Consider the following 13813-nt stretch of genomic DNA (forward strand, 5'->3'; position numbering starts at 1 on the left):
CGGACGTTCGGTGGCTGATAAATTCAACATAGGTTCAGTCGTGTCTACAGGCCTCGGACGACCGACCCCTGTCGGACGTCCGGTCGCTGTTTAATTCAAAATAGTTTTAGTCGTATCTACAGGCCTCGGACGACCGACCCCTGTCGGACGTTCGACCCCTCGCGGACGCCCGGACTTCCGACAACTGTCGGACGTCCGGACCCTGTGTGACTTAAAGTGTCCCCAACGGCTCTTTTTCTCTCCCCACTATAAATACCCCCCTCCCACTTCGTGAGAGGGTTTCCCAACACAGCCTTATCCTCATAAGAACACATTTCCACCTCACACACATTTTCTCACTCCAAATCTTAGATCCCAAGAGCATTTGTGAGCCCCTTTGAGAGTTGTTCCAATCAAAAGATAGATCGTCTCCCTCTCCTTCTCTCAACCCTAGCTATTTTTGATTTGAGCAAGTTTTGAGCATTCTCCGTGATCTTGTTACTCTTGGAGGTTGGAGACTCCTAGGCGGTAGGAGTTCTTCGTAGAGGAATCAATCCGTGTGATTTCCCCCGGAAAAGTTTGTGAGGGTTTGGAAGCCACCTCAAAGGCTTACAACTAGTGGTTGAGAAACGCCTTCGTGGTGTTATCTCAAAGGGAGAATAGGGTGAGCCTTCGTGGCGTTGGTGTGCCTTTGTGGTAACATCCACCTCTCTAACGGTGACTAGCTTCCCTCCAAGGAAGTGAACATCGGGATACATCTTCGTCTCAGTGACCTTGGTTATCCTTAACCCTAACTCCTTACTTGTGGTTTACTTGTGTTATTTGAGCATACATACATTACATATTGGTTGTGCTCATTATATTGTGTTGGCTATTTCTTGTACAAGAATAATCATTCAAGCATACCCTCTATATCCACACGATCATACTTGCAGCCCTTGATATATCGTGTTGATATAGTGTGATCTAGTATCTTGTGTTGTTCACCTACTTGTCGTGTGATATAGCTCAAGTAAGTTTGTGTAACTTACTTGTGCTTGTTAGTAACTGTATTGTGTCCATCTTGGTAGATCGTGTTGTTGATACACGTTGCAGTGCCTAGTGCATTTAGGATTTGTGCTTGACAAGTACCCTCTTAGTTTATTTCCGCATTAGGTTCAAGCCAAATCCGAAGAAGTTTTTAAATAGCCTATTCACCCCTCCCCCCTCTAGGCGTCATCGAGGTCTTTTCAGGTGGGTCCCACCCACTCTCCCGTGGGCTGTCTAAGTTACCCGAGCCAGACGGCAGGTTGCCTCGCATTTGGTTCTGGGGGACCAGACGCCAGGGACCCTGGCGTCTGGTCCCTTCGCCACGTCATCTGGTCAACGGCAGGGCTGATCGACTGGGTCCAGCCAGACGCCAGGGACCCTGGCGTCTCACGTGCAACCCAGACGCCAGGGATGCTGGCGTCACGTAGAAAGGTTAGATCAGAATTTTTTTTGAATCGAAGGTCAGATCTGTATTTTGTTAGCCTTAAAGGTCAAAAAAAATTTGGCCAGGATATGCAGGTGGCGCCAGAGAGTCAGTGGCCTGGAGCCAAAACAAAAAAACCAACAGTAACAATGACAGGCGAAGCCGCTGCCATGAGCCCATGATGGGGTGGAAAATGCAAAATGGCAGTTGAGAGTAGATTTTGTTTTCCGGTGGTCTCAGACTTGCTAGACTCGATACTCGGATACACATAATCCACGCACCCAGAAGAAGAGGGTGAGAACAATCACCTGTTATCTGAAGGTGTTATTAATTGCAGAATGCTACCTATCACTATCACCATATTAATATTCAAAGGGATATGTTCCATGTTTTTCACTGTCCCACAGTCAATGTTGTTCTTTTTTCTTTTTACGATATAAGGAGTCATTGTTGTTCTACCAAAACAGATCCAAGATTCTTTTTTTTTCAGAGAAAAACATGCTTTTCTCATGGACAGAAAAATGGTTATGGACGAGTGTGAAGAGACCACCTGGCCAACAACACAGGCCGAATTCCTTCCAGTTGACTACCTACCCTGCAATCCACATGCTGCAACAAAATTGGACGTGGTGACGACTGTATACGTACACTTGCCTATTGTCATGCTTGCTAACCTCAAACTTGGGCATCCTTTCTCGTTGCCCATCTGGTCTGGTTAGTCGGTGGGTAGGCCCCCAGATCTGCCTCGGCCATCCATCCTCTCATAGAAAAGCATGTACGCCTCACACCCGAGAACTTCTTTCAGAGGGACTTCCTTGATGGCGCAGTCGCTTGCGTGAACCCATGAGGAAGAACCACTGCTCTGCTGCTTGGGACCTGCCCTCACATAAGCAACGTAGTGCCCTACATTCAAGGCGTGGCCACGGTGCTCAATGACACCAACTAGGCGATAGCTGGAGTTACCTTTGTCCTCAGAACTGAAGAGTAGAAAAAAAGTAATAAATAGTTAGACCAGATGCAAGGAAACTGAAGATTAAGCTGGAGTACCAACAATGCAATGTTTTTCTTCAAACAACAAACTGAACGTTTGTTAACAAGAAAGCTTTACCAAGATTAACAAAACAATATGGCATATCTCAAGTGACTGCTTACGTACTTACGAATCAAAACTCTTAGAAATAAAGGTTCATAGTAATTCCCAACAGGCCATTAACAAAAAAATATGATATATATCCATCCAGTTGAAATTCTAAAACCAGAACTATACTTAATAATCCAAACTTCAAACAGATTTTGCCCGGTTAGGCATTTCAAGACACCTACTAATCACCTACAGACCAAAAAATTTATACACTACCAAGGTGATGATAACAATAACTTGGTCAGTGATACTGATATACTGCCAAGCTGAACAGAGTTTGTGCTCGATGGCCTGGACATATGATACATATTCCAATGGCAGAGGGTTCTGGTCAATATCAGGCTGTCAGTACACACTCAAATTCAGCTGATACCTTCAGACAATTCAATTAAGTTTGCAATTATCGTGTCCTGACAAGCATGAAATGCTAGTGTGAACCTAGAAAAAGTTGTAGTCTGAACCTGAACCTATAAAATACTCCCTCCATCCCAAAATAAGTGACTTAATTTTGTACTAACTTTAGTACAAGTTTGAGTCACTTATTTTGGGACGGAGGGAGTAGTTTACAAACTTACACATAACTTTCTGAAGTCTGACATGTTTTTTGTGTTTAAAACCTTCATTTTTGTAACCTACAATGCCAGTTTTTGCAGCGAAGGAACACTCCTAAAGCTTTGTAGAAGAAAACTACGAAACAAAATAGTTACTGGATTTATAAAGGCAATAAGAACTTAATGGAACAGGCATAAAAGAACGGTCTTAGAAATTGGTGTGTATAACTATCAGAAGTTGGTACCTGGGGTCCACGAATGGTCCTACATGAAGAATCTCCTTAAAGCTCACATGTCCTCTCGTTTTAGAAAGAGCATTGGTGAATCTCTTCAGTTGAATGGTTAGTACAGGTGGCAGCTTAGTAACCAATTGTGTTTGAAAACCACCAGTCCCATGTTTCTGCTCCATTTGGTTTTCTTCCACTTGTTGTGCGCTATGGTCATCCAGCTTTACCTGCTTCCCACTGCCTTGATTTTGGTCGCTGGTATCCTGACTATCCTGGGTACCCAACAGGTCAGTCTGTTTATCAGTTGGAAAGGAACTAGGTGCAGCTTCCTGAACACCTTCATGACTTTCAGGTTTTTTATTGGTAGTGCTGCAAGAGGCCGAGTTCTTTTCATCATAGCTCATCCCTGAAGTGATTTCTTCACTAATTCTGTCTTCAGAAATACTAACTTGATTTTGTGCATCCGAACCATGTGGTTGTCTACTTGGAGAAGTACATTCAACTGACAAGTTATTCGAATCATTAGATTGCTCACTTGGGCATGTTTTCCTGTCTGATAGTTCAGTCCGGTCTCCTTCAACTGTTGGATTTACATTGGTACTTGCTATCATGGGTTCACCATTTTCACTTCCATTTGTTCTCGGCAGCTTAACAACCTCGGAACACTTATCACATTTCCATTCCACCGGACAATAGCAGAAAAGTGTCAAGCAGTCCTCGAGCGATGCAACAGAGTTCATACGTACTGCCTCATCATCAGTAATATCACTGCTCTGAGCTCTCCCCTTGTCTTCTGTAGTAAGTTCTACAGAGTAAGCGTTCTCCTTGGCTTCTATATCAACAAGTGGAGGTGGACCAGTATCTTCTGGGCTGTGAGGATCTACTATTGATTCATCCATTCCTTCAGTGTCATCAAACAAGTTAGGAATGAAATCAAGAACTTTTATTGGCACTTCAATGATCTCTAGTGGGAAATCATTCTTCTGAGTCTGCAAACGACCGTGTGCAACATCCTCCACTTCAGTAGAATCTGCAGATTCAAGCATACAGGGATTTAGCTTTATCTCCATTAGCAAGATCATGCAACCAGAAACCCTCGTTCTTTGCATATTTTAGAATCTTTAACTACCACATTATAAGGTCTCTTGTTTCGACAATATCTATACACGCTTAAGTTAACCAACCATTTTGAGTAACACTTATTTTATGAAGGTAAGAACTCAAGACCCTGAGTTATTTTCAAATTTCAATTCGAACTACTACACTATAGCAAACACTTTTGCCATGCTAAGACAGTTGAAACATCCAGCCCAATTATTCATAGCGACCCCAAAGGCTTTGCTGCTACTTCTTTAATCCATATGTAAAATCGCCTTAACAAATTTCTCTGCTTAGCTATTACCGGAGCTCCATTCCCAAAAGTGTTATTTGTTCCCATGTTCAGAAGAATAGCTAGCTCGTACTAGATCTCACCATTCCACACCTGCGGGCCTGTTCCACATTGTATGTTTAAGTTAGCTAGAGGAGCACATAGACTTACCAACTTGCAAAGGTTTGGGTGTTTTCACCATGGCCTCATCTCCAAATTCTGAACCAGGAAACTGAGAATCACCGCCTTCAGCAATTGTTTGAATCTTTTCTCCATCAGTCTTGTCGGTTTGTTGGAATAGTTCCTTACGAGTCTTCGTCGGAGATCCATGGCTTCTGGTCTTTGGTGGTAACGTAACACTTCTGGCCGGACAATCCTTTGATGGCAGCGCCAGTTGGAGCTCATGGATTCGCATATCCGAAACTGATTCAGTTGAGCAACTTATGCAGCATACGGTTTGACGCAGCCAGACCCCGAAAATGGAATCACCAATTATAGGAAACTTTACACCCCCATGCAATTTGTTTAGGTCATCCGTCTCCTCCTCTAAAGCACTGCACAAAGATGTAAGAAACTCTTCGCTGTCCTGCATAAAAGAGCCCCTGAACTGCGGATTAAACACCCGCATATCTTCCAATAGCATCTTTGGTTCCAGCGCACGTCTGGAATTATTTGTGCTGCTTGTCTCCACAAACAATTGCTTCAGGTGCAGACCAATGCTCCCCAGCCGAGCACCCGGTCCTAAAATCGTTGTCCTCAGCTCACCAAGCGCAAGGAGGCACTGCAGCAGTGCATTCATGTAGCATGTGTTTCCAAGATTCGATAACCCTCTGATAACACATCCATTTCCATTAGCATACCCAGACGCATCATCGCCGGTCACCATTGGCCAGAAATCCTTTGCATAACTCTCGGTCACCACTGTTCCCCACGCATTCCATCCATTGCTGCCCGGCATTGCCCGCTCATCCCTTTTATTTCTGGTCAGAGTTGCCCACTCATCATCGCTCAGCTTGTCCTGACCGAGCTTCAGAACGTGCCCACACTTGAAGCAGTAGCCCTTATACGGTTCATCGCGCCACAGAGCAACCCAATGGTAGTCCCTGGTGGCGTGCCAGCGGGCGTGTCCCTGCGGATTTTCCATGTCCCCCTTCTCCCCGGTGCAGAAAGTAGAGGTGCACTCGGTGCACACCATCAACCCAGCAGCAGCTCCCCTCCAGGTGCAGGTGGTCGTGCAAAGGTAATGCTCGCACTGTGGGGGCTTCTCGGCAGTCTTGATAGCACATGCCATTTCATCCAGCTCCTCCCTGTCCTTGAACAAGTGGTCGCACGACCCGATGTCGTATGTGCAGTCGCTGGTCTCCTCCGCTTCCCCTGTCGACGGCGACTCGCTTAACTCCACCGGTGCCTCGGACGCAGGCAGGCCCAGGTGCAGGTATTTCTGCGTGTTCTCAGCCGCAGACGCAAGCAGCAGAAGGTCCATGCCCGGGGGTTTCTGCGGGTTCTCGGCCCCAGTCTCGCACGCATCCTTTGCAATGCTGGCCATTGTTCCCCAGCCATCCTTTGCAACGCTATCCCCCGGTGCTTGCTGATCCTTTTCGTTTCTGGCTACCACTGCATAGTCATCTTCGCTACAGTCACTGAGCCGCATGGGGCGTTCACACAAGAAGCAGTATCCCAAATTCGGTTCATCGCACCACTGAGCAACCCAATGCTGGTGCCCGCCGGCGTGCCAGCCGGCGTGTCCTTTCGGATTTTCCCTGTCCACCGGCCACCCAGAGCAGAAAAAATAGGCGCAGTCTATGCACTTCATCATCCCTTGGTCGTCCTCACCACCTCCCTTCCAGGTCGTCTTGCAATCACGATGCTCACACCGCAGGGGATCCTTGAGGACCTTATTTGCGACCTTGAGATCTTGTACCACCATTTCCAGGTCGTAAAGTATGTGGCGGCACCGCCCGCTGTCGTCCATACTGTCGACGGTACTGTCGCTGCTGGTTGCCGCCTCCGCTTCCTCGTACGATGGCCACTCGCTCGACTCCGTCGGAGACGCAGACGTGGCGCTGCATCCAGGACCAGCCGCGGGCGCAGCCAGCGGGTCCAGGCGCGGGGATTTCTGCGGGCTCTCGGACGCCTTCTCCGCCCTCTCCCTCTTCTCCTCTACCATCACGCCTGTCGCCTGGAAACTCAGTAATAAACAACAAGAATCAGTCCACTGAATTCTGAACCCCAAAAACAGAACAGTACGGACTAGAGATGACTAAAAAAAAAACTCCGTCAAATAAGCCAACAAAATCGAAAATCCCAGCGACCATCAAGGGTTAGCGGCGCCACTAACTTTCCTGAAGCGAAAATCCCGAAGAATCGGAGGACGAGAGAAAAAAAACTACCAACAAGAAGAGAAGAAATCGAACATTCCGGTAGCGAGTACCGAGAGCTTCGCAGCTTACGGCGGAAAAGCAACCGGGAACGCCGGCGAAGCGGAGGACGGGAAGAAAAAAAAATTCCGCCGTCAAGACATGAAGAACCCGAGCATTTCGGCGGAGAAACACGCAAGAGCTGCGCCGCGGATCCGATTCGGGGACCGAGAGAAACCCACCAACGACACGCGATCAAGCAGGCAGGCAACCACGCGCGCACCCAGCGACGCGGCGGAGCGGGATTAGGCGGGGAGGAGACGAGGCTTACCAGGAGGCGGCGAGGGAAGAGGAGTCGGAGGGAGAACCGAGCGGAGCAGCGAGGCGGTTTCGCTGGTCGCTGGCGCCGGGGCAGGTTTGGTGGGCTGGGTGAGGAACTGTTGCGGCCGTGCGTACTGCCGGAATGCGTGCGGGCTCTGGTTGGCCATTCCTATTTAGCGCCACAGGCGCCGGTTAACCTCCTATACCGCGCTGCGGGCGTCCGTTTACATTCCTGACGTCTGCAGCGCCCCGTGATGGGCCAGCCCATCAAACAGCTTCCGGCGTCCTGTTGTAGGCCCTGAAAAAGTTCTATGATATTTGAAAAATAAAGTTCACTGATTTTGCAAAAAAAGTTTTTCAAACGGGAAAACGGTTCACACATTTTTTAAAATCTAACTAGAAAAATGTTTATCACATTTGAGAAAGGTTCATCAATTTTTATAAAAAGTTTAGTGATTTTGAAAAAATTTCACCAATTTGAAAAAAAGTTCATCGATTTTAAAAATAATTTCATTAATTTTCAGAAAAGTTAATGAATTTTTTAAAATTTCATAAATTATGAAGAAAATTTGGCGAATTTAAAAAAAACATTGATATTGAAAAGTTTATTGAATTCAAAAAGTTCATCGAATTTGAGAAAAATCATCTAACTTTAAAAAGTTCATCAATTTACAAAGAAAGATTCACGAATTTAAATCAAATCCACAAATTAAACAAAACATATTAAAAAGACGAACGGAGTAAGGAAATAAATATATGCAGCGAAAGAAATTTGCACTAGTAGGCTGATGACGTGATCCTTCCATCGAAGGACTCGCAGCGAATTGGTCGCGTGTTCGAATCCTGTGCCCGCACAATATTTTCCATACCTAAAAGAGAAAACAAATGGGCCGGCTCAGCAGGGGGTGCTGCACACGCGAGGGCCTCGACGGGGATAGAAGCGCATCTCATCGCTTACACTCGCCACAAGCTACATCAAGTTCACATCAATACAACAATATACAATGATCATGAGGAAGAGCAGGGTCCGACTACGGACGAAAATAAACGATAAAACAACGACGTCCATCCTTGCTATCCCAGGCTGCCGCCCTGAAACCCATCCTAGATCGATGAAGAAGAAGAAGAAACTCCAAAAGCACAATCATCGCGCTCACGTCTTAGTATCACTTTACTTGTACCTGCAACTCGTGTTGTAGTAATCTGTGAGCCACAGGGACTCAACAATATCATTTCCAAAGGTATCAAGACTAGCAAAGCTTAATGGGTGAGGTATAGTTAAATGGTGAGGCTGCAGCAAGCGACTAAGCATTTATTTAAGGTGGCTAACTTACGAGTACAAGAATAAGAGGGGGATGATCTATGCATAGGGGGCGTGTACTACCGATGATCAAATGAATGATCCTGAACACCTCCTTACGGCAGACATAACCCCACCATGTCCTCTTCCGGATATGAACTCACGAGAAGAGACATACACGGTTACGCACACAGTTGGCATATTTTAATTAAGCTTACTTCAAATTATCTAGAACCGTATATTAAACAAAGTTTCCACGTGGCCACGTAACCACGGGCACAACTTTCCGAAAGATTTAACCCTGCAGGGGTGCTCCAACTGGTCCATCACAAATTACCACAAGCCACATAGAAATCCTCGACCACGAAACTCGCGATCTCGTCGGACTCCTTAGTGAAAAACCTCAACTCCGAGAAAGTCTCGAAACCTAACCGGAATCCCAATGCACAAGATATTTCGAAAAAGGTAAAAATAATCCAGCAAGCCTGCTCGGCGTGCCGACAGACCTGATAGGAGCCGCGTATCTCGTTCTCATGGCACGACCGGATGAGCTAGACGTCGGGTTGGCTGAAACCCCGGGTGACTAGGGGGCACCGGTCATCACTCAGGTTGGACCAACACTCATGAGGAGCACTGACCCGGGTTGTTGATTAATTATCCATGGGGTCTGTTAAGTCCCTATGCAATTTTATTAGGTTATTAGGCAAATGCAGTACCAAAGTTGGGCCTTCCTAGGCAAGCTTTAACTAAGACGAATTATCAAGGGGGTCCCCATAACAACCCCGATCGTGTTAGGGCGCTCAATTATGGAATATAACACCGGTAACCGAAACTAAGGCGACAAAGATGGAACAAAACACCAAGCTAGAAAGCCGAGCCTTCCACCTTTTACCAAGTATATAGGTGCATTAATTTAAATAACATTAATATGGTGATATAACAAGGAACCCATGTTATCACATGGAAGCAATGGCACCTGCAACTAGGAACGCTAACGCATGGTTAAGCAAGCGGTAACATAGCCAACCAGTGGTTTGCTAGGTTGTAAAAAGGTTGAAGGTTTCATGGCAATGTTGACAGGCTGACATTTAACATGTGGTAGGTAACGGGACATAACGAAAGAAACGAGACAACTAGCATGGCATTTATAGTAAAGAAGAATGAATCCATAAAGCAGATGAACCGACGTAGTCGAACGGTCCTCACATTCTGACACGCTTGCGAAACTCTATCGAGACGAAGCAAACCGGAAACAAGAATCAACACACGATAACACCACACATATGCATGACATGAAGCACACCCTAGTATGATGCATGTCAATTTCAATTATGCAAGGCATGGCATGGCAATTCACAACAATCAAACACTACACATTAAGTGAAGCTCAATATGCAACTCGTTGCATATTGACGAAACTCCACATATGAATTATTTAGTTCACTCCCATTTAGGTACATGGAAATATTAAATGTTGTTTAAACACGGCAAGAGGTGAAGCACAAATAAACTACCTATCTAGGCATTTTAAATGAGGTGAGAAACGACATATAGCATTTCCGAAATGACCCCACATGTTAACTTTGATATCTTTCTAGATCTGACCTAAACATATTTTATGTTTTTAAACGGCAAAATAAAGTGGTTCATGTGATTCTACACGTTGTTCTAGTCGATTTACATATATAGCTCATCTCCAATGGAACTATGGTTAACTAGCTATGAATTAAACCGTTTTAGCACGACAACACGCAAAACGAAGCAAACAACAAGATTAATAGTTTAAAATATGCATGAGAGTTGGAAAATATTAATCTAAATGAAATTCTACACGTTTTACATATATAACTTGTCTCGTTCCGACGCACGGTTGAAAAGATACGGGTGTGTTAAATCATTGGTTTTTCTGAAATTAGCAAATCGAAGATTAAAAATTTTCTGAGTGCTTGTGATGCTTGATGTGATTATTGGTGCTTGTTTGCTTGCTAGTGTTTAAATCACTAAAATACCTACTACTCTCTAGACTCATCTCCTTGTCCCAAGTCTTTGCCCAATGACCATACCATGTGTATAGGACCTAAAACTATTTTTACCAAATTTTATTTTTGACCCAAAAGCGTTAATTAATTTAAGCTTTCAAAAAAACCTGAGTTGGGATTTGTACTACAAGTTCTCAAATTAGGGAAGTTGTTTTGCCCCAAATATTTTATTTGGATCCTATTATCAAAAGGACTTTCCAAAACCACAAAAGTATTATTTTAAAAGTTATTTTCCTAATTTATTTAAATACCTTTTTCTGAGGCCAGAAATGGTCTTTATGAAGAATTTTTTTTCCTCCTTACAAAATAGTTGAGAAAATTTAGGGAAACTCATTAAACATATATATTACATATATAAAAGTTTCAACACATGGTCATGTTTAAAATGCTGGACAAAACCCTTCAAGACCCTTTCTGCCTATTTCAAGCTTTTGAAATATTTCTATAAGAAATATTCTCAATAAATTCTAAGAAAATTATGTCAAGTCACACATGATAAGTGTGATGATCTTGCCAAGTTTCATCTCAATCCAAGTTGATTTGATTCACCTATAAACCCCAAAACCCTCCCCGTCCAGAATCAAATTTGAGAAACTTTGCATTGCCAATTGTCTCTAATTGTTCCCAAATTTTGTGGACATGTTTTAATATACGAATTATGCATCCACACCTAGTGGTGCATCAAGGAGATCAGATGAACTTGCCCAAAGACCCTCAAAACCACTTGTGCTGATTTCTAGAATTGGGAGATTTTACATTGTGAAGTTTCTCCAATTGATCCCAAACTTTTTGGGCATGATATAATACTTAAATAATGCCACCATACCAAGTGGTGCATTATGGTGAATTAATTTTCATAAGTTTATTTGAAAGCCATTTTTGCACATTTCTAGGGATTACCATGTCTACATTGGAAACTTTCCCCAACAAATCCCAAATTTGGTGTCCAACCTTAGTTTCACCTAACATAGGATCCTCTTAAATCTCAGGAGCATTGGATTGTGCTAGGTGCCTCTGGACAACATCAAACACCTTCCCCCACAAGGTTGTGGATAAGCAGAGTTGACCCCAAAAATTTTCCCCTTGCCTCTAGCTTTTTGCCACACGATGCTATGACCCCATATCATCTCCAAAAACCTTGCTATAGCCTCTGCTCAATTATTGGAGGGTAACTCCCTCTCTTTCCCTCTCCTTTTCACCATGGCCACACCTCTTTTACCCGTCTCCCATTATTTTTGACCATGCAAATGCCCCCAAATCTTTCCAAGGCACCTCTTGCATCCTAATACATCATTCCAAACCAAGATATGGCATGCTCATGTGGAAAATATGAGCAGCCCATTTGAAATTAGATTCTAGCAGCTAATGCAGCTTTGTACTACAAGTACCTTGAATATTGTTCTCGCTGAGCTCAAATTTGGTGACAATGTAGTACTTCACTACCTAGCACCAGTGGACAAAGTTTCATACATTGTGCCCAACAGTAAAAACCATTTGGAGAGCTCCCATGTTTGCTGCTACACACTTTCCGTGAGTGCAGACCAACCCCACCTAGCTCCATTTCCCTTGAAACTTCACCAGAGTGCTCAACCAGGCATGCCCACGCTAGACATCATTTGGTCGACCAAATGATGCCCTGGACGCAAGGTAGCATGGTGACCATTCCACTGACCTGTAAAAGTGGCGCTCTACAACGTCCACTTGTTGTGTAGCTTGGTGCAGGCCGTGGCAGGATGCCCACTCACGCCAGTGGTACCCCCTTGGCCTCTCACACCTCTCCCCTGCACCATCATAGGCTTAACGTCCCCCTCTAGCACGTGTGCCCGCCGTGCCCAGAGCATCCGAGGTGTGCCCGATCTCCTTCTCATCGCCCTCTGCCTTAAAGCCTTCCCTGCGCCCTCTTAACCACCCCTAGTGCAACATCTCACCCCCATGGGGTCCCTGAACCGATCGATTGGAGCTCTTGTGCTCTCCTCCCGTCCCATGGCCGTCACTGGCGTCGCTCGGCTCTACTCGAATTCGAGCAAGCTAGCCATATTGTGTCTCGTCTCTCTCCTCCAAAGGACCCCTGTAGTGATCCCATCTTCCCCGACACCCCAGACCACACTCTCCGCCGCTGTATCACTCTTGCCTGCGACGACCGCCACTGTTGTCTGCTTTCCAGTCGGCGCCTCGCTCCCGGTCGCCCTAAGCCCAACAAGGCTGTCCCCGCGCGCAGCGTGAGGCGGGGCACCTGCCCAGGCCCCTGGCTTGGCCTCCGGTGTGGCGTGGCAGCCAAGCCACGATGGGCGGCGCTCCCCCTTGGCCTCCTGTCGGTAGGTAGGAGACGGGGATGAGAGGGGGGGGGAGAGAGAGTTTGGCGGGGCCCACGTGTAAGTGACCCAAGGGTCGGCCCCAGACGGTAAGTGGAGGCGCCCTACGGCGAAGTCACCTCCAGCCAGCGAAGACGCACTCTTGGGAATATGCCTTCAACGTGGCCCTTGTCTGGGGCAGCAGTGCTGCTGGGCCGGCCCAGCCCCCCACTCCGCTATACTACGCCATGTGTGCCGAATAGCCCATTGGGTAAATCCCCCTTTCTCCATTTTTTTCCCAGAAACTTGTAAAATCCATGATAAATTCATATTAGCTCCAATTTTAGGGATTCAAATTTCTAGGAACTTCTAAAATCTTTGCCTATCCAAATATGTGCATTGCACATTTTTTCAAAAGTATGTTTTGTAATATTCAAATTCAAATTTGAATTTTGATTATTCAAACCCCACCTTGCAAAATTCCTACACCATCCAAATTAACTCCAATGGAGTGATTCAAATTTCGAGAGACTCCGAATATTATGCACTATTTTTCTATCCTAGGTGAACATTTTCCCAAACCATTGTTTCTGCTAGGCCAAATAAATAATTGATACGTCTCCAACGTATCTATAATTTTTTGTGGTTTCATGCTATTATCTTGTCAAACTTTGGATGTTTTGCATGCCTTTTATATATTTTTTGGGACTAACTTATTAACTCAGTGCCAAGTGCCAGTTCCTCCTTTTTCCATGTTTTTGACCCCTTTCAGAGGAGGTTTTTGA

At 45.2% G+C, this 13813-nt stretch overlaps 1 protein-coding gene across 1 annotated transcript; it reads right to left on the reverse strand.

Annotated features, from left to right (window-relative positions):
- Positions 1-1821: 1821 nt before the first annotated feature.
- Positions 1822-12671, reverse strand: LOC123408616 (ubiquitin carboxyl-terminal hydrolase 16-like). Its single transcript, XM_045101678.1, has 7 exons — positions 12666-12671; positions 12126-12180; positions 7627-7696; positions 7409-7532; positions 4892-6899; positions 3370-4381; positions 1822-2409 (listed from the first exon to the last, which is right to left on the reverse strand). Exons 1-7 carry the CDS (start codon positions 12669-12671, stop codon positions 2148-2150), a joined length of 3537 nt encoding a protein of 1178 aa, XP_044957613.1. The 3' UTR covers positions 1822-2147.
- Positions 12672-13813: the final 1142 nt, after the last annotated feature.

This window comes from Hordeum vulgare, chromosome 7H (assembly GCF_904849725.1).
Source record: "Hordeum vulgare subsp. vulgare chromosome 7H, MorexV3_pseudomolecules_assembly, whole genome shotgun sequence".
In the NCBI taxonomy this organism is placed as follows: domain Eukaryota; kingdom Viridiplantae; phylum Streptophyta; class Magnoliopsida; order Poales; family Poaceae; genus Hordeum; species Hordeum vulgare.

Excerpts from the sequence above, each read along its gene's own strand:
- LOC123408616 (XM_045101678.1), bottom strand. Across the intron at positions 7,533-7,626 it reads GCGCTGCAGACGTCAGGAAT|TACGCACGGCCGCAACAGTT; the intron begins GTAAACGGACGC and ends GCATTCCGGCAG. Across the intron at positions 4,382-4,891 it reads ACCCAAACCTTTGCAAGTTG|ATTCTACTGAAGTGGAGGAT; the intron begins GTAAGTCTATGT and ends TTGAATCTGCAG.